Raw genomic sequence first — 24,416 nt, 5'->3', positions numbered from 1 at the left:
AATTAGACGATGTTGGAGGGGGAAGCTTCCGCTTCAACAGAACTCGGTCCCTCTGACCGATCTCCGGAGACAGCCAGGCGTCCCTGACTCTCCCTACCTCCCAGGGCGTCCCCCAGGGCCACAGCCTGTGGTCCTCTTAGCACGTCTGCCGACCACAGTCCTCCGGTCCTTACGGCCCAAAAGGACAGCTGCAAATACAGATGCGCGCATTTCAGAAAACCCCATCACCCCATCGTCTACAAACACCGTCGTCCACTTCTACCTAGACAACCAAAACCAGAGAATCTCACTTGTTTCTCACTCTGCCAGGTGTAAAACCAAAGCACGAGGTGGGACTCGAACCCACGATCTCGCAACCGGAAAACCAAGGCACAAGTTCAATAAACTCAGACGGATCTAAACTCAGACTTCGCCGTACTTCAGAAACATAGGGCAAGACACAAACAACCCAACACAACAAGCACATGTTCCAATGTTCGTTTCAGAAAACAGACACTCAAAACAGAGACACCGGCCGGCACACACGCACGCAAGAGGGGATCCCCATACCTCCAAGTCGGTTCTCGGGTGTGAGGGGTGGTCGCGTTTCCCGGCCAATGCACCAAATGAAAGACCCACAACGTGAGGACTCCCCCACGTTCTGACTCAGGAGAGGCGACACCCCAAAATCACCAACGAGAAAACGGTCTTGTTGCAAATTGCAAGAGGATTTTTATTCAAGAGCGCTCTCGGGCCCACGGTCATACACCACGCAGGGGTAGAGGACTGTGGCGCCGAGTTCAGAGTTTCTTGCTGGGCATTCTTGCCAGCCCCAGACAATTAAGTTTTGTTCTGTCAGTAGTATTGACCCATCACTGTTACTGAGCCCAGTCTGCTATTGGCCTGACCCCAATCTCCACAGATGTTCCCCACCGGCTGCCTTCCAGAGAGAGCTGGTGCTGGGCAGGTTCCCAGCAGTGATCCATTCCTTCAATCCTAGCACTCCAGAGGTAGAAGCACATGGGTCTCTTCAAGTTTGCTAGCCTGGTCTACACAATGAATTCTAGATCAGTCAGGACTCCATAGTGAGACTGTGTCTAAGAAGATGAAGAACGTGAGGAGGAAGAGGAGATGAGGGAGGAGGAGAAGGAAAAAGATGTTTATTTAGTTTTCTCATTCACATTATCTCTAACAAGAGTGCATTGTCCTCTTGTCCATCCATCCATTTATCTGTTTACTACCCATTCATCTATCCATTGATTTATTCATGCATTCATTTATTCATTCATTCATTCCATCCATTTATCTGTTTACTGCCTACCCACCTATCCATTGACTTATTCATCCATTCATTCATTCATTCACTCATTCATTCATTAGTTAAATCCATATTAAATTTTTACTATATTCAAAAGAAGAATATTCAGGAACCTGAGTGCGTGAACAGGTCCTCTAACAGTGAAGTCCTGAGATGTAAGACCTAGCAAGACTGAGACTGAAGTAGAACATTTTACTTTCTATGAGAAAGGGTGAATATTAGTCTGTAAGAGTTTGTAAGCATCTATAAGGCAGGGAGGCAATGTTCCCATTCGGGAAGGTGGGGTGAGTGTGGCCAATAGGGAGTCTGAGATACCTCATTGTTGTACTTCTTTGTATGAGAGGAAGCACACTGGACTCCTTGTTACTTAATGAAGCAGGTGTCAACAAAGGCTCCTGGGTCACCAGCATATGATGCACTTTGATTCCATGGCCTACTATTGTCTTTATGCTTGCATGGTTAAAATTCATAAATTACCACATGCCTGTTACCATGATAGGAAGGATGAGGAGCATCCGAACTCAGAGGCCACATCCTTTTCCTTGTTTCTTACCGGTGGAGACCTAGGTTGTTCAGAAAGTGTTTGTTATAGTCTTGCTCAATCTCCCCCTTTTCAGGTACAAAATTGGCAAAGGACTGGAGGATTTAAAGGCCGTTAAGCCAGTTGGAGAAACATACATCCATGAAGGACTAAAGCTTGTAAGTTATCGGACATTTCGAACTAGGGGAGATGTGCTTTCTTATTTTATAAGGAGAAATCCATTTCCATATATATGTCTATTTTTGCAATGGCCTAGTCTATCCTAGACATGAGGCTGATAGAGAACACCATTTTCTGAGTGTTGATAGGGAGTTTGTTTACATCTTGTCTCCTAACAAGCCTGTTTCCCTCTGGGGTTAGTTTCAGATCAATCAATCAGAGGTATAAAAAGCTATATCACAGGAACCCAGGCATAGTGACTCTTCTATATGAAAACACACATATTTCCAATAAAAAAGCTAACAGAAATACCTGTTTTTGTAAATTAATTCATATGAACATATAATTCTGTATGATATAATTCTATTGTTCTGTAGCCCTTAATATCTTTATTTTGTCAGGCCTACACACTCAGCTCCACAGACAGTGCTGGTTAAAAGTGAAAATGAAATTGTCAGCTGTATAATTATTCTTCATTTTTTCAGGCAAACGAACAAATTCAAAATGCAGGAGGCTTAAAAGCCTCCAGTATCATAATTGCTTTGACGGACGGTAAGCTGGACGGCCTGGTACCATCTTATGCAGAGAACGAGGTGAGTGCTAAGGTGAAGCTGTCTACACACCCAGTGTTGCGTCTGCACATGTAGCTGATTTAAATCTCTCTCTCTCCTCCATCCCTTGTGCCCTCCCTCCTCCCCTTTTCCATCTCTCTTCTATTTTTGTTTCCTTATAGGCAAAGAAGTCCAGGTCACTTGGCGCTAGTGTTTACTGCGTTGGGGTCCTTGATTTTGAACAAGCTCAGGTGAGTTAGGACATATTAACTGTAAGTCCCTCACTCGCCTTAAAGGTATTTAAATGAGCTCTTGTGTTGTGGCTAACGGAGATTTTGCATAAAATGACTTGTGTTCTGAGCTCTCCTAAAACGGAAAATTAAACTCAAAATAGATTCCTTGAATATTTATTTGGTGAGGATCTTAAGAGAAGATAAATGCTTAGATTAATGTTATGTAAATATTCCTTTACCTTAATCAGTGAGACAATGGTGATAGCTTAGAATTCTTACTTTGATTTGAAAATTTTCTTGTGTGGTAATTTGAAGAATCCATTTAGAAATCTTTAAGATTTTTCATATACATCTTTTTTTTTCATAAAGTTTTCTTACAAACCATTTTTCCTTTACATTTTTTTGTGTGGGTAAAATGGCTAAAATTCTAGACTCTCCTATTAGACAGCAATTAGACATCCATGCGACTTTGGCTTTGTATCCAGTGACTTTGGTTCATTTCACGGTGGTATCTCGGGAGGGAAATTGGTCTTTTCACCATCAGTTCTAGGGCTTGAGTTTTAATTGTAACGTACAGTTACATAACACTGTCTTGTGTGTGTGTGTGTGTGTGTGATATAATCACTAACACAAATAATAGATCACAGGATGAATGAGATCTAGGCAATACATTTTCAGATGAATGTCACTGAAACAATTTTCCATGTGAGTTTAAATTATAAAGAGTGGTGTGTCTAAACCTCCCCTTTCTTCACCTTTTCTAAAGCTGGAAAGAATTGCTGATTCCAAGGACCAGGTTTTCCCTGTCAAAGGTGGATTTCAAGCTCTCAAAGGCATCATCAACTCTGTAAGTGTGCCTCCGGATCCCAGGAGCCTGTTAACTTTACAACACGTGTTTTCAGTTGTCCGAGCAATTTTTGCAAGTGGAGCAGGTGGGCAGTATTTAGCCAAAGGAGTGTGAGCTTCGTCTGTTGCTGCCAAGAGGATGTGAGATCTGGGTTTCTTTGTTGGTGAGGTTTGCCACAGTCTCCCGCATGTACTTTGTGATCCTGGGCTGGGATTTCTAGTTGAAGATTTTTGGGAAATTGCCTCCGACATCTCTGCCCTGCTAGCATGGAGTTAACCATCTTCTACCTTTAGAGTTTCTCCAGGCTTTATGGGAGAAATCTGAAATAAAAAAAATTGATTGGAATGCACCACCGGTGAGGGCCTCCTCCCAGCCCATCACTGATTAGTCAGGGAACTCGATCTGGTGGCTCAGGCTCTGACTATCGTTGTTCCTCCCGTTTACATGATTAATAGTTTCCCCGGGGCACATAACATCTCTCTTTGAGATTCAGCAGCATCCTTCCTGGTGACTGTTAGACTCTGGGCTCTCCTGAGCGGGGGTTTGGCGGGGAAGGCGAGGAATGAAATTTGGAGTCGGGCTCTGGCTCTTGCTGTAGAGGTTTATGTTTGGTTTTACTGCCTTTTGCTAGAAGCGCTAGGAACAGTTGCTATTAAGTATTTATGATATTTGGTAAACATCACCCTAAACTGCAAGTGAATATATATTCCCTAAGCAAAATCTTCTCCTTTAATCTTTAGGCACTTATAAAGGGGAGGGAGGGTATCTCACCTCCAACATTTGGCTCAGGCATTTTAAATTTCCCCTTGAAGATCATTCTACTCAGATAGACAGGGTGAGATTTATTGGCTTTGGTTTTTCGTAGTATGAAGGCTTTACAAGAACTAATGGAGTTTTTAGAGAAGACATAATTTGGTTTAGTCACATCCAGTGGACATCCAAAATGTAAATGCAGAATGGAACGGAGATTAAATCATTACAGGATTTTTAGTAGATTATTAGTTTTGATTTTGAGGGGAAAATTGCAGTGTGGAAAAAATAGTTAAGTTTTATGGCTAAGTTCGGGGTAAATAACAATATGATGTAAAATTTTAAAATCCAAGGAGGGGAATGAATAATTGACTCCCAGTAAACAGGTCAGCAGCGTGTATTTTAAATAGATTTTTATTGTGCTTTGGGGTACGCATCTAAAGGTCTCTCTGGATTGGTGTCTTTGATTTTTGTTTTTGTTGTTCTGTGCACATGAAGATTGATTCAGAATCTTCTGGATGACAGCCCAGCTTTGCAAAACTATTGTTGTGGGATTGAAATATGGTTATTCTTCCCTCCAGGGAAACTTTAGAATGTGATTTAAGTACAGTGTAGCTCTTGGTGGATGTTAGCTTGAATAAGTTATGTCGAAAAGAATCAGCAGGGAATTAGAAGGAGTCCTGTGTTTTAGGCACATGTTTGATAACAAAATCATTCCTGTTACATCTGGAGGGTGCTGATGGGTACCGTACCAGGTCAGCACAGGTTAGCTCCAGCTGTTTTGTTATCCCAAGGGAACAGGCCTCCGAGGAACCCTTGTGGGATCTGAAGGTAGAAGCTGGAGCCTAAAGCAGTCTGGACTCACTATTGCCTGATGAGTTTATTCATGTTATGATAGCGGCGGTTGTGGCTCTCTTTGTAGAAATACAATGCAGCACAAATACTTCCTTCCCCCACCTTTTTTTTTTGGACAGAAGCTGCTCAGTCCATAAGAATATATAAGACCCTATTTTCCCTTAAACTTGAATTGTATTTTATAATTACACATTATTGTCTTATTTGAAATACATGTTTGCTACTTAAAATAAATATAGCATATCTTCTACAGACTGAGGAGCAATAGAAGACATTGTTCTATTCATTATGCTTCCGAAACCAATGGCTGACATTGTACTATAAACCTCAGCAAACAAATAAAACACTTAAGTCTCTCAGATGAATGAGAGGAAGGGAGTTGTCATCACCTCAGGGATGGAGAAGAAACTAAGATTACAATTGGTGTCAGATGCTTCTGTGGATGGAGTGTAAATTGACATGAAAATGGGCTTGTTTAGGTAGGTGTCATAGGATCCTTTCATGGTGGGATTTGAACTGGGCTCTGAAAATGGAGTAGCTGTAACTATAAACAAAGCACACATGACCAGAGTGGCCTGAGCTCAGTGATTTAGAGAATACATGTCTCCAGGAAGCATGGATTAAGAGTATGAATATTTCTACGTAGTTGGATGGGTCTCATCTCACAAGTGAAGTGGAAGGTTAATTTAGAACATGGGATCTGTCAGACGGTCATTTCAAGTAGAACAACAAACAGTAATGGGTAGGGTGACGTCTAGAATGGAGTCATGTGCTCATATTCACTCACAGTGGTCATTGTGAGAGATGGTAAAAGAGTGGAGACAGTCTGATGTTGCAGCGGGAGGAGGAGGTATAACTTCCACCCTGCTGCTATGAAGCCACGTAGTCAATCCTTTACCCTGATTAATCCTGAGTTTTAAACTTGGCCTGTGGGGTGGAATGATGAGTTGTATTTCATTACATGTTTAAGTGTTTTGGAAGGCAGAGAGGCTGGAATTGAAGACATTTAATGGGAAGCTAGGTATGCAATGATCTATAACCATATAAGATGGAGCAACAACTGATCTGTCTGTGGGGCAACCTATAGGGAAAGGTGTTCAGCGATGTGTATGTCAAAGTCTTAGGGATAACAGGACATGCTTGCATAAAGATTGAATTCAGTAACATAACATCATAACAAGGATTTCTAGATTTCTAGATGGTGTGATAGTCAATGTGTCAGGTGTTCTAAATCTCCAGGTCATGGCATCAGGACTCAGTTTCATACCAGGTAGTGAGGGCTGAATTTTCTATTTCAAAGTTATATAGAATTTCAGGAGCCTACATTCACAAAAGGGCCACAGTTTTTTTTGAGGAAGCTTCATTGCTACTTAGAGGCAGGTATCATAAGGAATAGGGACTCTCAGAGTCCCTAAGGCTGTTTTGTTTTGTTTTGTTTTGTTTTGTTTTGTTTTTTAGTAGCTTGTTCAGAATAAAGCCAAATCAAGGAACTAATTAGGGAAGTGCTTAACAGATTGCCTTCCCTGGTCAGAATGAAGTCAAGAATAGAGTGACTCTGAGCCTCCAGTTACATAATTCTTGTGCTGCATGGACTCCCAGGAATTGGGGCTCTTCAAGTGCTGTCTTCAAGACATCTGTGCTAGTTCAATGGTAAGTTTGGATAGTGTAAAATTTAGCAAAACATGAGAAGTCACTGGATCACAGGACTAGAGAAAAAGAAAGCGTCAAATGTAATATCCTATCAGCATTTGACTCCAATGATGGATAACTAGCTGAAGACCAAGTAAAAACTTCTTAAACAGAGTAGGTAGAAGTTTGCTTAACAGAACAGAAGAGAGATAAGCAGAGAGAAGAGTTCAACTGACCTTGAGAAAGAGAGTCCAAGTGGGGATGTCCCTTAGAAAATTGTAGGGCAAGTCAAATGTTAAGGTTGGAAAATTTTAAAATTGAGTCATTCCATCCTCTTTGAATACTTCTCCTACCACATTGACCACAAACATATGATTCTTATGTTTTAACTTTAGATTACTTAAAAAAATCATACTCATTAAAATTGTTTTTGGTGTCTTGAGGAAATGATTGCAAGATTTATATTGGAGAATAAAATTTTATTTGAACTACTAAAATTCAGACTGTCGTGTGAGTACACCTCATAGTTCAAGGTCAGTGATTCATTATGCAATGCCGTGGAAGAAAAGATAAAAATAAAACAAACCCACAGATTGAAACCCACAGCATAGAAAGAGCAAAAATAAAAAAGCTTCATGGAAACTCCCTTGATTTTATTTTTCAAAATAGGATCATGGATGTTTTATTACTTAGAATTATTTGTACAAGTTTTATTTTTTAATAAGAGTAACTTGGAAAAGATTCAGCAGAGAGAGATGAATCCAGTATGAAGCTAGCTTCATAGAATAACTGTGTTCTAAAACATAAGTACAGCTATGATTAACAAGAATTCGTTTGGAAAAAGACCTAATGTGAAGGGAGTGATCCTGGGCAGGATATTCAAATAACAGTGCAAAGATGCTTTCGGAGAGAATCTATACAGTTTAGAATTAAAATGTCACTTCATCCATAGTGTTAGGAATATAAAGATTGGCATTTGGAGCTAAACTTTTCTTAGTAATGTTCATTGTTTATTGTTTTGTTTGAAAAACATCTGTACACAAAACTATGTTATAATGGAAGGAGGGGATCCTACAAACTCCTTTCTCTTCTGGCAAAGGGAGAAGCTAGAGGCTAATAACTGTCCTGGCAAGATGTCCACCACAGGGACTGTGGTGAGCATCTTACCCGGGGAAACCTATATTTGTAAAATCACAGTTGATGAAAAGCTCAAAGCTTGAGCAACTGTAAAGATTTAGTCTTAGGAAAGGAGAAACCAAACTGACAAGATTTATTCAAAACTGGAAATCAAGTTTCAGGATGCTGGACAGCAAGGCCCTTGGAAAGTACCTGGTATTGACAGCATTAAAATCCCAGGTCCTGGATCAGAACACTGTCCTGTTTAATTGAGGCATGATATTATGTCGGCATTATTTAGGTCACCAGTTCACCTTTGTCCTCAGGGCCTGAGGTTTAGGTTAAAAGGGAGCCTAGCGATCCGTAAATTCACTAGGGATATTTGCAAGAGGAGACAATTTCTCCAGTAGAAAGGAGGCATTATCCATACAAAAGAAAGATGAAAAATGTTCTGGGTGAGCAATAAATCAGTAAACAGGATAGGCCTCTGTAATATTTGGACACATTTAAGTAGTTCAAAGGTACTCTACACGCCTTTGTCCTAAGTTCTCTTTAGCTGACGAGGAAAATGAAGAAACTAAAGTGTTTACTTTATTAAACACTCTTTTGTACTTTGACATTAAAAAAAAAGATGTATTTACTTATTTATTTTATGTATATGAGTACACCATTACTCTCTTCAGACACACCAGAAGAGGGCATCAGATCCCATTACAGATGGTTGTGAGCCACCATGTGGTTGCTGGGATTTGAACTCAGGACCTCTGGAAGAACAGTCAGTGCTCTTAACCGCTGAGCCTTCTCTCCAGCCCTTGTACTTTGACATTTAATATGCACATTTAATATTTTCTTTAAGAAAAACTTTGGTTGGAATTTTGTCTTGTAGAGAATTAAACCCACACTGAACAACTAATTAATTTCAGCTTTATGATAGTATGACAGGAAACTAAAATCATGGCAGTAGGAAATCCAAACAGAATTGAGCAACGCTCTGTTTGTTAATATTAACGGGTAAGTTCTAACTAGTTTTTTGTTGTCTTTTGTGTTGTGTGTATGCCTGTTTGTGAGTATGCGTGTGTGTGTGTCTGTGTGTGTGTGTGTTAGAGTAGGCATGTGCCTGTAGAAGTCAGAAGACAACATGAGTGTTGGGTTTGACTCAGTGTCTATCTTTGGCCTAGAACTTCAAGTAAACTAGGATACGTGGTCAGCGAGCTCCAGGGATCCACCTGTCTCTGCCTTCCATCTTACCATCTTTTTATTAAAAACACATGCCACCATAGCACCTGGCTTTTTATATGGACTCTGGGGACCACCTCAGGTTCTTAAGCTTGCAAAGCCCTCTCCTTAGGCCCCAGGTCCATTTGTTTTTGAGAGTAGATTAAATTGAGAGAAAGTCAGGGCACATTCTTGTAATCCTACCACTTGGGCGATGGTCTATAATACTCAGGAGTTCAAGGCCATTCTCAGCTTCATCGCCCAGCTTGGGCTACAGGAGACCTACTTCAAAACAAACAAACAAACAAATAATCAACAAATGAACAAACAAGCCACAAACATAGCAACAAAACAAAACAATACTCCTCCCCAGAAAACTATGCAAATAGGATTTAATATCCTTTTTCTATTTTCATATATCCTCTTCAAAAGATAGTATTCAACTAAATTTATGATTTTTTAAATGTTGCTACCTTATTTTTTGTCTTTGCTTTATTATTTTGCACTTGGGCTCATGACTCCTGAGTACTACTGAGTAGAAATCTGAATCCACACGAATACATTTTCACTAGGTATGACTTAACATGACTTGAAAATTCCCGGTAACACAGTGCTACACTCTGTGCTAGCTCGTTATATGTCAGCTTGGTACAAACTGGAGTCATCCGGGAAGAGCTAACCTTGATTGGCAAGATGCCTCCATCAGACTGACCTATGGGGAACCTGTGGGGCATTTTGGCCTCTGCATGTTGTAACCTTAGGGACTTTCTGCATTAATGATTAATTTTTATGTCTTTTCCTGAGGAAAAAAATTAAGTCTGAGTCTTTTTAGGAAAATGAAATTAACTTTATCTGGCCACTCTTTCGCAGTCTTCCTTATGCTCTGGGGATCATTAAGCACAGATGAGCACAGAGCTAGAGGAAGCCATTACTCCAGGAATCTGCTTGGGGTGTGTGCCCCTGAGCAAACTCAAGAGGTTTAATTGATGCAGGGTAAACAGAGACAATCTACAAACTCGAATAGGTTACAGATGGAAGGTCTTGGTTAATTGCAGGCTTACAGCTCTCTGAAATGTACTTTAAGGAGAGAAGGTTGTACAGGTACACACTCCTGGAGGAATAAAACTCAGTAAATAAGATAGATTGAGTAAATAAACCTTTCCTACTTCAGAGCATAGATGACGAAACATATAATAAAGGGGCTAGGTATATGTATTTGTATATGTATTTGCTATTTATAAAAAGACCGGTTCAGATATTTTCTGTTTGTCTGGAATGCTTTAAAACTACAAATGCTGGCAGCCTAAAAGCAGTGTCATATAATAAGTGTGTTGGCTTGTGGAGACATTCTTTAGATTCTTTAAATCAGAGTTATAGGGCTAGTAAAAGGAAAGTCTGTTCTGTTTGTATTTTCTAATTGTAACTGAACTTGTAACCCTGGACACGTAATGAAAAATCAAACACATAGCCTGTACCGCTTGGATATTCATTGGTCTATGTTTGTTCTGGTTGCTAGTCAGTCAGAGCCACAGAAGAGGCCTGATCGCTAGCCAGTTAGAACTGCTCAATTCCCCTGACCGTCCACACCTGACTCCCTCCCTCCCCTTGCTGACTCCTTATTTCCTCTGTCTGCAGTCCTGTCAGCAAGGACCCTAAGACTCTAGGTGAGCAAACCCCTCCCCCCTCCCACCTCTTACAGCTGTTCTTAGTACAACAATGGAAAGCCAACTAGGAAACACTGTATTCATTTGTCTTTTTTTCCATGTTTTAATAAGAATTATTTTTTTTTCTTCTTTTAGTAGATATTTTCTTTATTTACATTTCTTTTTTTTTTTTTTTTTTTTTCCATTTTTTATTAGGTATTTAGCTCATTTACATTTCCAATGCTATACCAAAAGTCCCCCATACCCACCCACCCCCACTCCCCTACCTGCCCACTCCCCCTTTTTGGCCCTGGTGTTCCCCTGTTCTGGGGCATATAAAGTTTGTGTGTCCAATGGGCCTCTCTTTCCAGTGATGGCCGACTAGGCCATCTTTTGATATATATGCAGCTAGAGTCAAGAGCTCCGGGGTACTGGTTAGTTCATAATGTTGATCCACCTATAGGGTTGCAGATCCCTTTAGCTCCTTGGGTACTTTCTCTAGCTCCTCCATTGGGAGCCCTGTGATCCATCCATTAGCTGACTGTGGGCATCCACTTCTGTGTTTGCTAGGCCCCGGCATAGTCTCACAAGAGACAGCTACATCTGGGTCCTTTCGATAAAATCTTGCTAGTGTATGCAATGGTGTCAGCGTTTGGATGCTGATTATGGGGTGGATCCCTGGATAAGGCAGTCTCTACATGGTCCACCCTTTAGTCTCAGCTCCAAACTTTGTCTCTGTAACTCCTTCCAAGGGTGATTTGTTCCCACTTCTAAGGAGGGGCATAGTGTCCACACTTCAGTCTTCATTTTTCTTGAGTTTCATGTCTTTAGGAAATTGTAACTTATATCTTGGGTATCCTAGGTTTTGGGCTAATATCCACTTATCAGTGAGTACATATTGTGTGAGTTCCTTTGTGAATGTGTTACCTCACTCAGGATGATGCCCTCCAGGTCCATCCATTTGGCTAGGAATTTCATAAATTCATTCTTTTTAATAGCTGAGTAGTACTCCATTGTGTAGATGTACCACATTTTCTGTATCCATTCCTCTGTTGAGGGGCATCTGGGTTCTTTCCAGCTTCTGGCTATTATAAATAAGGCTGCTATGAACATAGTGGAGCATGTGTCCTTCTTACCAGTTGGGGCATCTTCTGGATATATGCCCAGGAGAGGTATTGCTGGATCCTCCGGTAGTACTATGTCCAATTTTCTGAGGAACCGCCAGACGGATTTCCAGAGTGGTTGTACAAGCCTGCAATCCCACCAACAATGGAGGAGTGTTCCTCTTTCTCCACATCCTCGCCAGCATCTGCTGTCACCTGAATTTTTGATCTTAGACATTCTCACTGGTGTGAGGTGGAATCTTAGGGTTGTTTTGATTTGCATTTCCCTGATGATTAAGGATGTTGAACATTTTTTCAGGTGCTTCTCTGCCATTCGGTATTCCTCAGGTGAGAATTCTTTGTTCAGTTCTGAGCCCCATTTTTTAATGGGGTTGTTTGATTTTCTGAAGTCCACCTTCTTGAGTTCTTTATATATGTTGGATATTAGTCCCCTATCTGATTTAGGATAGGTAAAGATCCTTTCCCAATCTGTTGGTGGTCTCTTTGTCTTATTGACGGTGTCTTTTGCCTTGCAGAAACTTTGGAGTTTCATTAGGTCCCATTTGTCAATTCTCGATCTTACAGCACAAGCCATTGCTGTTCTGTTCAGGAATTTTTCCCCTGTGCCCATATCTTCAAGGCTTTTCCCCACTTTCTCCTCTATAAGTTTCAGTGTCTCTGGTTTTATGTGAAGTTCTTTGATCCATTTAGATTTGACCTTAGTACAAGGAGATAAGTATGGATCGATTCGCATTCTTCTACATGATAACAACCAGTTGTGCCAGCACCATTTGTTGAAAATGCTGTCTTTCTTCCACTGGATGGTTTTAGCTCCCTTGTCGAAGATCAAGTGACCATAGGTGTGTGGGTTCATTTCTGGGTCTTCAATTCTATTCCATTGGTCTACTTGTCTGTCTCTATACCAGTACCATGCAGTTTTTACCACAATTGCTCTGTAGTAAAGCTTTAGGTCCGGCATGGTGATTCCACCAGAGGTTCTTTTATCCTTGAGAAGAGTTTTTGCTATCCTAGGTTTTTTGTTATTCCAGATGAATTTGCAAATTGCTCCTTCTAATTCGTTGAAGAATTGAGTTGGAATTTTGATGGGGATTGCATTGAATCTGTAGATTGCTTTTGGCAAGATAGCCATTTTTACAATATTGATCCTGCCAATCCATGAGCATGGGAGATCTTTCCATCTTCTGAGATCTTCTTTAATTTCTTTCTTCAGAGACTTGAAGTTTTTATCATACAGATCTTTCACTTCCTTAGTTAGAGTCACGCCGAGATATTTTATATTATTTGTGACTATTGAGAAGGGTGTTGTTTCCCTAATTTCTTTCTCAGCCTGTTTATTCTTTGTGTAGAGAAAGGCCATTGACTTGTTTGAGTTAATTTTATATCCAGCTACTTCACCGAAGCTGTTTATCAGGTTTAGGAGTTCTCTGGTGGAATTTTTAGGGTCACTTATATATACTATCATATCATCTGCAAAAAGTGATATTTTGACTTCCTCCTTTCCAATTTGTATCCCCTTGATCTCCTTTTGTTGTCGAATTGCTCTGGCTAATACTTCAAGTACTATGTTGAAAAGGTAGGGAGAAAGTGGGCAGCCTTGTCTTGTCCCTGATTTTAGTGGGATTGCTTCCAGCTTCTCTCCATTTACTTTGATGTTGGCTACTGGTTTGCTGTAGATTGCTTTTATCATGTTTAGGTATGGGCCTTGAATTCCTGATCTTTCCAGAACTTTTATCATGAATGGGTGTTGGATCTTGTCAAATGCTTTTTCTGCATCCAACGAGATGATCATGTGGTTTTTGTCTTTGAGTTTGTTTATATAGTGGATTACATTGATGGATTTTCGTATATTAAACCATCCCTGCATTCCTGGAATAAAACCTACTTGGTCAGGATGGATGATTGCTTTAATGTGTTCTTGGATTCGGTTAGCGAGAATTTTATTGAGGATTTTTGCATCGATATTCATAAGAGAAATTGGTCTGAAGTTCTCTATCTTTGTTGGATCTTTCTGTGGTTTAGGTATCAGAGTAATAGTGGCTTCATAAAATGAGTTGGGTAGAGTACTTTCTACTTCTATCTTGTGAAAAAGTTTGTGCAGAACTGGAATTAGATCTTCTTTGAAGGTCTGATAGAACTCTGCACTAAACCCGTCTGGTCCTGGGCTTTTTTTGGCTGGGAGACTATTTATAACTGCTTCTATTTCTTTAGGGGATAAGGGACTGTTTAGAAGGTCAACTTGATCCTGATTCAACTTTGGTACCTGGTATCTGTCCAGAAATTTGTCCATTTCGTCCAGGTTTTCCAGTTTTGTTGAGTATAGCCTTTTGTAGAAGGATCTGATGGTGTTTTGGATTTCTTCAGGATCTGTTGTTATGTCTCCCTTTTCAGTTCTGATTTTGTTAATTAGGATTTTGTCTCTGTGCCCTCTAGTGAGTCTAGCTAAGGGTTTATCTATCTTGTTGATTTTCTCAAAGAACCAACTCCTCGTTTGGTTAATTCTTTGAATAGTTCTTCTTGTTTCCACTTGGTTGATTTCACCCCTGAGTTTGATTATTTCCTGCCGTCTACTCCTCTTGGGTGAATTTGCTTCCTTTTTTTCTAGAGCTTTTAGATGTGTTGTCAAGCTGCTAGTATGTGCTCTCTCCCGTTTCTTCATGGAGGCACTCAGAGCTATGAGTTTCCCTCTTAGAAATGCTTTCATTGTGTCCCAAAGGTTTGGGTACGTTGTGGCTTCATTTTCATTAAACTCTAAAAAGTCTTTAATTTCTTTCTTTATTCCTTCCTTGACCAAGGTATCATTGAGAAGAGTGTTGTTCAGTTTCCACGTGAGTGTTGGCTTTCTGTTATTTTTTTTGTTATTGAAGATCAGCCTTAGTGCATGGTGATCTGATAGGATACATGGGACAATTTCAATATTTTTGAATCTGTTGAGGCCTGTTTTGTGACCTATTATGTGGTCAATTTTGGAGAAGGTACCATGAGGTGCTGAGAAGAAGGTATATCCTTTTGTTTTAGGATAAAATGTTCTGTAGATATCTGTCAGATCCATTTGTTTCATCACTTCTGTTAGTTTCAGTGTGTCCCTGTTTAGTTTCTGTTTCCATGATCTGTCCATTGGTGAAAGTGGTGTGTTGAAGTCTCCCACTATTATTGTGTGAGGTGCAATGTGTGCTTTGAGCTTTATTAAAGTTTCTTTAATGAATGTGGCTGCCCTTGTATTTGGCGCATAGATATTCAGAATTGAGAGTTCCTCTTGGAGGATTTTACCTTTGATGAGAACAAAGTGCCCCTCCTTGTCTTTTTTGATGACTTTGGGTTGGAAGTCAATCTTATCAGATATTAGGATGGCTACTCCAGCTTGTTTCTTCAGTCCATTTGCTTGGAAAATTGTTTTCCAGCCTTTTATTCTGAGGTAGTGTCTATCTTTTTCTCTGAGATGTGTCTCCTGTAAACAGCAAAATGTTGGGTCTTGTTTGTGTAGCCAGTTTGTTAGTCTATGTCTTTTTATTGGGGAGTTGAGACCATTGATGTTAAGAGATATTAAGGAAAAGTAATTGTTGCTTCCTGTTATTTTTGTTGTTAAAGTTGGCATTCTGTTCTTGTGGCTGTCTTCTTTTAGGTTTGTTGAGGTTTTACCTTCTTGTTTTTTCTAGGGCATTGTTCCCGTTCTTGTATTGGTTTTTTTCTGTTATTACCCTTTGAAGGGCTGGATTCGTGGAGAGATAATGTGAGAATTTGGTTTTGTCGTGGAATACTTTGGTTTCTCCATCTATGGTAATTGAGAGTTTGGCTGGGTATAGTAGCCTGGGCTGGAATTTGTGTTCTTTTAGTGTCTGTATAACATCTGTCCAGGCTCTTCTGGCTTTCATAGTCTCTGGTGAAAAATCTGGTGTAATTCTGATAGGCTTGCCTTTGTATGTTACTTGACCTTTTTCCCTTACCGCTTTTAGTATTCTATCTTTATTTAGTGCATTTGTTGTTCTGATTATTATGTGTCGGGGGGAATTTCTTTTCTGGTCCAGTCTATTTGGAGTTCTGTAGGCTTCTTGTATGTTCATAGGTATCTCTTTCTTTATATTTGGGAAGTTTTCTTCAATAATTTTGTTGAAGATGTTTGCTGGTCCTTTGAGTTGAAAATCTTCATTCTCATCCACTCCTATTATCCGTAGGTTTGGTCTTCTCATTGTGTCCTGGATTTCCTGGATATTTTGAGTTAGGATCTTTTTGCATTTTCCATTTTCTTTGATTGTTGTGCCGATGTTCTCTATGGAATCTTCTGCACCTGAGATTCTCTCTTCCATCTCTTGTATTCTGTTGCTGATGCTCAAATCTATGGTTCCAGATTTCTTTCCTAGGGTTTCTATCTCCAGTGTTGCCTCACTTTGAGTTTTCTTTATTGTTTCTACTTCCCTTTTTAGGTCTAGTATGGTTTTGTTCATTTCCATCACCTGTTTGTATGTTTTTTCCTCTTTTTCTGTAAGGACTTCTACCTGTTTGATTGTGTTTTCCTGTTTTTCTTTAAGGACTTGTAACTCTTTGGCAGTGTTCTCCTGTATTTCTTTAAGTGATTTATTAAAGTCCTTCTTGATGTCCTCTACCATCATCATGAGATATGCTTTTAAATCTAGGTCTAGGTTTTCGGGTGTGTTGGGGTGCCCTGGACTGGGCGAAGTGGGAGTACTGGGTTCTGATGATGGTGAGTGGTCTTGGTTCCTGTTAGTAGGATTCCTACGTTTACCTTTCGCCATCTGGTAATCTCTGGAGTTAGTAGTTATAGTTGACTCTGTTTAGAGATTGTTCTTCTGGTGATTCTGTTACCGTCTCTCAGCAGACCTGGGAGACAGATTCTCTCCTCTGAGTTTCAGTGCTCAGAGCACTCTCTGCTGGCAAGCTCTCTTACAGGGAAGGTGCGCAGATATCTTGTTTTTGGACCTCCTCCTGGTCGAAGAAGAAGGCCCAAAACAGGGCCTCTCTCAGAAGCTGTGTTGCTTTGGCAGTTCCCAGAAGCTGTCAGCTTCTGTGGTGCAGACTCTCACCTGTGCAGACTAAAATCCTAAGTTCCAGGGAGTCCTGGAACCAAGATGGTGACCGCTGCTCCTGAGGCCAAGGCCGTCTCCCGAGCCAGGCGGACACCTGTCCTCTGGTCCGGATGGTGGCCGGTTATCTGCGGCCCGCCCAGGCTGCTGCCTCAGCGGCTCTGTGCTTCTGCCCGTCCCAGAAGCTGTCCGGTTCTCTGGCGCACCCTCTAACCTGTTCAGACTAATTTCCTAGGTCCCGCGGAGTCCCGGAACCCAGATGGCGACCGCTGCTGCTGAGGCTGAGGTCGCCTCCCAAGCCAGGCGGACACCTGTCCTCTGGTCCGGATGGTGGCCGGTTATCTGCGGCCCGCCCAGGCTGCTGCCTCAGCGGCTCTGTGCTTCCGCCCGTCCCAGAAGCTGTCCGGTTCTCTGGCGCACCCTCTCACCTGTTCAGACTAATTTCCTAAGTTCTGCTGAGTCCCGGAACCAAGATGGCGACCGCTGCTGCTGAGGCTGAGGTCGCCTCCCAAGCCAGGCGGACACCTGTCCTCTGGTCCGGATGGTGGCCGGTTGTCTGCGGCCCGCCCAGGCTGCTGCCTCAGCGGCTCTGTGCTTCTGCCCGTCCCAGAAGCTGTCCGGTTCTCTGGCGCACCCTCTAACCTGTTCAGACTAATTTCCTAGGTCCCGCGGAGTCCCGGAACCCAGATGGCGACCGCTGCTGCTGAGGCTGAGGTCGCCTCCCAAGCCAGGCGGACACCTGTCCTCTGGTCCGGATGGTGGCCGGTTATCTGCGGCCCGCCCAGGCTGCTGCCTCAGCGGCTCTGTGCTTCCGCCCGTCCCAGAAGCTGTCCGGTTCTCTGGCGCACCCTCTCACCTGTTCAGACTAATTTCCTAAGTTCTGCTGAGTCCCGGAACCAAGATGGCGACCGCTGCTGCTGAGGCTGAGGTCGCCTCCCAAGCCAGGCGGACACCTGTCCTCTGGTCCGGATGGTGGCCGGTTGTCTGCGGCCCGCCCAGGCTGCTGCCTCAGCGGCTCTGTGCTTCTGCCCGTCCCAGAAGCTGTCCGGTTCTCTGGCGCACCCTCTAACCTGTTCAGACTAATTTCCTAGGTCCCGCGGAGTCCCGGAACCCAGATGGCGACCGCTGCTGCTCTATTTACATTTCAAATGTTATCCCCTTTCCTAGTTTCCCCTCCAAAACTTCGCTATCAGCCTCCCCCCTCCCCCTGCTCCCCAACCCACCCACTCCCATTTCCTGACCCTGGCATTCCCCAATACCGGGGCATAGAACCTTCACAGGACCAAGTGCCTCTCCTCCCATTGATGACCGAGCAGGCCATCTTCTGCTACATATGCAGTTAGAGCCACGAGTCCCTCCATGAGTTTTCTTTGATTGGTGGTTTAATTCCAGGGAGCTCTGGGGGTACTGGTTAGTTCATATTGTTGTTCCTCCTATGGGGCTGCAAATCCCTTCAGTTCCTTGGGTAATTTCTCTAGCTCCTTCATTGGGGACCCCAAATCACAAAAGAACACACATGTATGCACTTTCTGATAAGTGGATATTAGCCCAGAAGCTCAGAATACCCAAGATACAATTCACAAACCACATGAAACTCAAGAAGAAGGAAGACCAAAGTGTGGATACTTCGTTCCTTCTTAGAATGGAGAACAAAATACCCACGGAAAGAGTTACAGAGACAAAGTTCAGAGCAGAGACTGAAGGAATGACCATCAAGAGACTGCCCCACCTGGGGATCCATCCCTTAAACAACCACCAAACCCAGACACTATTGCAGATGCCAACAAGAGCTAGCTGGTGGGAGCCTGATATAGCTGTCTCCCGAGTGCCTGGCAAATACAGAAGTGGATGCTCACAGTCATCCATTGGATGGGGCACAGGGTTCATTTGTCTTATAGCCAGAATGCCACTGCTTTCTATTGAGAAAGTCCCTGAACTATACGCCCAGCTTTGTATTTGCTTTGGGTCAAATTTATTTAATATTAATCAAGCAAGTGATATCTATGACAAATTGCTCCATACACTTTTTACATTAGGTCTTAGTTCAAACATATGGTAATCCTGTTCATTTAAAATTATTCGGTACATTTTTATGGAATACTCTATTTAGAAATAAGAAAAATATAGCGACTTTTAAATCTGCTTTGACTTATATTGGTTTTTGAGAGGTCATGATATCTTTTTTTTTTCCAAACTGGATATTTGATATTCAAATCATAATGAGCTGAGCTATTTTTTACATTGCAATCATAAGTTTTGAAAACACTTAGGTTGTAAGTAATAATTTGACTTCATGCCCCATATGAATTTATTCCATGTGAAATGTTCATCTTGGGTATATTGTATATCCTTTCAGTAAACAGCCCTATGTTGTCCTAAATGCCAGAAAAAAAACCTCATTAACTACATCATATAGTTTTCAGTTCATAATATGGATTTTACTTTATGTGTCTCCTACTGGATACTACAATATGCCTCTAATATGTAGACTTATTCAGGAAGTTATATGATCTTAATCAATTATGCAAAGCTCCATATACACAATACATATTTTTAATATGTCATAAGATCTATTTTTTTTCTCTGAAAGTGACTGTTCCTTGGCAACAGTGTCATCATGTTTGGTTATTTTGGGTTATTTATCAGTGGCTATAAAGACCTGAGTGAGTGTCAAATGGAATACAAGATAATGTACTCATTGTGGGCAGCAGAATTCCTGGAATGGCTGGCCTCTGACTCAGGCCTGGTTCCTAGTTTTCAGTTCTGTGCCAGCTCTGCTTGCAGAGAGCATGTCTGCCCCTTAGTAGCTAGTGAAGAACCCAGCCTGTATTGAAAGTCTGCAACCTGATGGCGCAGGAAACAGAGGACGTTTAATCCTAATTAATTTGGAACATGCTTGTCCTATTCCAGACAGATACTTCATTCAAATTGGGCTGCTGAGAAGGGGCAATGGTGGCATCTACTTTTATGTCCTGCCAAATGTCCACACCCCCAAGGAGGCCAGCAGGCGGCTTTCACAGCTGCCTCACCACACTGCATCTGGCCTTGCCACCAACCCAGAGCAGAGTCAACAGCCTTACCCGATTCTTCCCTTTGACCTCCTCAAACAGACAAATTCCATAAAATTAATATTTGCAAGTTCATGAGTTTTTCCTAGCATTCTGACCTTTGAATTGTATGAGTAATATATTAAATCTTTATGAAACTAGTTAGAATTGACAGAAAATCAGCAATTATTATTTGTAAGAGACATTGTAACCAGTCCACCAGCAATTTCCACCTGTTTATATATAGATCTATCTATCTATCTATCTATCTATCTATCTATCTATCTATCTATCTATCTATCTATCTGGTTTCTTCAGATAGGGCTTATCTGTGTAGACCTGGACCAGCTATTCTGGACTCTTTGTTCTCAGAGATCTGCCTGCCTCTGCCTCCCAAGTACTTGGATCAAAGGCATACACCACACAGACTTGCAAATGTCTCTCTAGAATGTAGACTTAGAGACCTTCATGTATACACACAAGAGTGGTATGGCTGTGTCATGTGCTATGTTTAGTTTGTTTTCTTAAGAAAGCATTTAAACATGTTTATGTGTGAGTCTGTATATGCACTTATGTATGCATGTGTGCACATATGTATGTATTTGCACATGCATACGTGTGGTATCTATGACATAGAGTCCAAAGAAGCTGGGCTCTATACAGTGAGAAACTATACAGCAGCAGCAATGACAGCAGCAGAGCAGATGCACTTGACAGCAAGAGTGAAGGAACAGCCAGGCAGCAGGCATTGGTTCTTTCTTTCCATCCTCACTATTCTGTGTTTCCCCGTGTGCTTGATGACAGCTATTCTAACTGGAGTGAGATGGAAGCTAAACTGCTTTTAATTTGTGCTTCCCTGATGGCTAAGGCTGTTGAGTACTTTTCACATTTATTGGCCACTCCTATCTTCCTATGGAGGACTGTTTATTCTGTTCAGGAGCCCATTCATTCATTGAATGAGTTGATTTTATTGGTGCTTGAGTTTTAAATTCTTTATATAGACTGGATATTAAACCCATGTGAGCTGTGTAGTTTATGAAGATCTTTCTCATTCTCTGCTTTCCTGGGCTGTGCTGAAGCTTTTTAATTTTTTAGAATCCTATTTGCCAACTTTTGGAGTTCTGTTCTATGCTGTTAGATTATTATTTTTTTTCAGAGAGACCTTGCCTGTGCCTACATCTTTAAGGTTCTTTATTGGTGTTTCCTCTAGCAGTTTCAAGGATTTAGGTATTAAAGTCGATGATTAATTTTGAATTTATGTTTATACAGTGTGAGAGATATGGACTGAACCTCATTCCCATATAGGAATGAATAATAAGGTAGATGCTTGTTTTTTCTATCACCATTTATTGAAGAGTGCCATTTTCCAAAATATATATTTAATATCTTTGTCAAAAATTCGATGGCTACATCCAGCTCTGTAGAATTCTTGTGCTATTCTGGCCTTTTTGCATATTTGTCTTATTTTTCAATGGCATTAGAGTATTGATTTAGTTCCTGTGACACTGTAGTATGTAGGAGTGTTGACATAGAGTGTTGTGATTTTGTGTCTGTGGCACTGTAGTATGTAGGAGTGTTCACATAGAGTGTTGTGATTTTGTGTCTGTGGCACTGTAGTATGTAGGAGTGTTCACATAGAGTGTTGTGATTTTGTGTCTGTGGCACTGTAGTATGTAGGAGTGTTGACATAGAGTGTTGTGATTTAGTTCCTGTGGCACTGTAGTATGTAGGAGTGTTGACATAGAGTGTTGTGATTTTGTGTCTGTGGCACTGTAGTATGTAGGAGTGTTCACATAGGGTGTTGTGATTTTGTGTCTGTGGCACTGTAGTATGTAGGAGTGTTGACATAGAGTGTTGTGATTTTGTGTGTGTGGCACTGTAGTATGTAGGAGTGTTCACATAGAGTGTTGTGATTTTGTGTCTGTGGCACTGTAGTATGTAGGAGTGTTCACATAGAGTATTGTGATTTTGTGTCTGTGGCACTGTAGTATGTAGGAGTGTTCACATAGAGTGTTGTGATTTAGTTCCTGTGGCACTGTAGTATGTAGGAGTGTTCACATAGAGTGTTGTGATTTTGTGTCTGTGGCACTGTAGTATGTAGGAGTGTTGACATAGAGTGTTGTGATTTTGTGTCTGTGGCACTGTAGTATGTAGGAGTGTTCACATGGAGTGTTGTGATTCTGCTACTATTTCTTTGTCCAGTAAGCATTGTTCTGGAGAGTCAGGGATTTTGTACTTCCATAAGAATTTTGGAATTAATTTTTCTAGTTCTACGAAGAATTTTATTGGGATTTTGATGGGGTTTGTATTTAATCTGCAGATTGCCTTTGGCTGGATGGCAGTCTTCACAATGTCTTCTTCTTTCTCTTGAACATGGGAGCCCTGGGAAGTGTCCTCTTCAGTTTCTTTTAGAGCTGTCTTAACATTTTTAACATAGAGGTCTCCACCTCTTTTGTTAGGTTTATTTCCAATATTTTGCTTTCCTTGAAGCTATTGTGAATGTTACATTTTCCTTGTTTCATCCTTGGGAATGTTTTTATTGGCATATAGAAAGGTTGCTGCGTAGTTGATGTTCAGTGGCTACCATGAGACTTTTCTAAAAGTGTTTATAATATCTAAGTGTGTTCTGTTAAATCACTAGGCTCCTTATAACTACAGGATTGTGTCATCTGCAAATAGGGATACCTCATTTTTCTCCTTTCCTGTTTGTATTCCATTTAATGTCTTTCTCTTACAGCTTTGGTAGAGTTAAAACTTATATTGAACAAGAACAGTGAGAATAGACACTCTTGTCTCATTTCTGATATTAGAGAAAATGTTTCCTGTTTTTCCCCATTTAGTATTATATTGTCTATAAAATTATTGTACATAATCTTTAGTATATGTGAGTCTATTTTTTTAATTCCTGTTTTTAAGGGCATTCATTTATCAGGAAGGGAGATGAAGTTTGTCAAAGCCCTTTTTACATCTATTGAGGCATTGCTGTGTTTTTTGTCTTTTAAGTCTCTCTGTGTTGCATTACTTGATTGAACCAATCTTGTATTCCTTACCTGGGGTAAGACCGGCTTGGTCATAATGCATTTGTGATTTTTTTTTTAAAAACAGAATTTACTTTTATTTCATGTATATGAAATGTGTGCCTGCATGCATGTGTGTGTAGCATGTGCATATCTGGTGCCTGCAGGGGCCAGAAGAAGACCTCCTCTTCCCTGGAAGTGGTGTTACGGATGCTTGTGGTCTAGCATGCAGGTGCTGGTAAACCGCATTCTCTCCTAAAACAGAAAGTGCTCTAACAGCCACGGCGAATCGCCGCAGCTTCATATGTGCGATTCCGAATATATTCATGAGAGTGTGATTGTAAGAACTTTGTTAATGTTCACCAGAGAAATTGGTCTACAGACCTCCCTGTTTGTCTGTTTGTCTGTCTGTCAATCTGTCTCTACTCTCTGTGTGTGTATGTACCTGTGTGTGTGTGCACCCATGCATGTGTGTGCACACATGTGCGCATGTGTTTTATGTTTTAATTTAGTTGGTATCAGAGCATTACTGGCTTTGGAGAATGACTTTGGCTCTTTACTTTCTCTCTCTCTTTCTCTTTGTGGAACACTTTTTAGGAGTGTTCTTGGTGTCTTCAATCAGTAGTTGAAGAATTCTGGAGTGTTGAAGGAGTCATGATGCTTTGCCTTTTCATATTTATGGTGTCTGTGTGCTGTGATTGCGTGTACGGCTTCTGGTTGTATTGGAAGATATTCCTGTTGAGTATCATACTTTGAGGGTCTCAAGTTTTTATTTGCACAGTTTCCCTCCTTTGCATAACAGTGCCAGGGGCTGCTCACAGTTAGCTCTGCAGTCTGCTCTGTGTAGACTCTCTCACCCTTCTGAACGCTGCAGTCCATACTGTTCCCTCAGGTAGCTAAATCCACAGGGAGTGGGAAAGGCTACACACTGAGCTCTGAACAAGTAGGAGGCCCTCCTGAATAGTTTATCCTTCTCCCGCCTCCTGGGATGCAGCTGTAGTGTTAGTGGAGCATGGGGGAGATTTAGGATTTAGGTTCTACAGCAATGACTAACAGGTAATTGGTTCCAGTGGTGGGTTGTTCTCATTGAGCTTCTAATCTCCAAGTGACCCAAATTCAGGGTATTCGTAATTAATTAGACCTGCTCCAGGAAACTAAGAGGGGAGGCTACCTCTCTTCCGTACTCCACTTCCTGAGTCTAGCTTTCCTGCTGCGTTCTGTTTTTGGCTTTGGGGCTTCTAGTCCTCCAGCTGTTTACAACTGCATCAAAATCTATACTTACCCTGGGATGGTTGCAGACTAAATTCCAACTCCCTGCCCTGTGACAGTTCCCCATCTTCAGCCCCTAAGGATAGT

At 41.3% G+C, this 24,416-nt stretch overlaps 1 protein-coding gene across 1 annotated transcript in view; it reads left to right on the top strand.

Annotated features, from left to right (window-relative positions):
* Antxr2 (anthrax toxin receptor 2) overlaps positions 1–24,416 on the top strand; it is a 146,330-nt gene that overhangs the window by 24,163 nt on the left and 97,751 nt on the right. Inside the window, exons 4-7 of the mRNA NM_133738.2 lie at positions 1,915–1,996; positions 2,483–2,590; positions 2,731–2,799; positions 3,548–3,628. Coding sequence (NP_598499.1) covers positions 1,915–1,996; positions 2,483–2,590; positions 2,731–2,799; positions 3,548–3,628 — 340 coding nt within the window. The remainder of the gene's footprint in view (positions 1–1,914; positions 1,997–2,482; positions 2,591–2,730; positions 2,800–3,547; positions 3,629–24,416) is intronic.

This window comes from Mus musculus, chromosome 5, assembly GCF_000001635.26.
Source record: "Mus musculus strain C57BL/6J chromosome 5, GRCm38.p6 C57BL/6J".
Taxonomy (NCBI): Eukaryota; Metazoa; Chordata; class Mammalia; order Rodentia; family Muridae; genus Mus; species Mus musculus.
The sequence above is the reverse complement of the archived record's forward strand: the minus strand, read 5'-3'. Positions and strand labels throughout refer to the sequence as shown.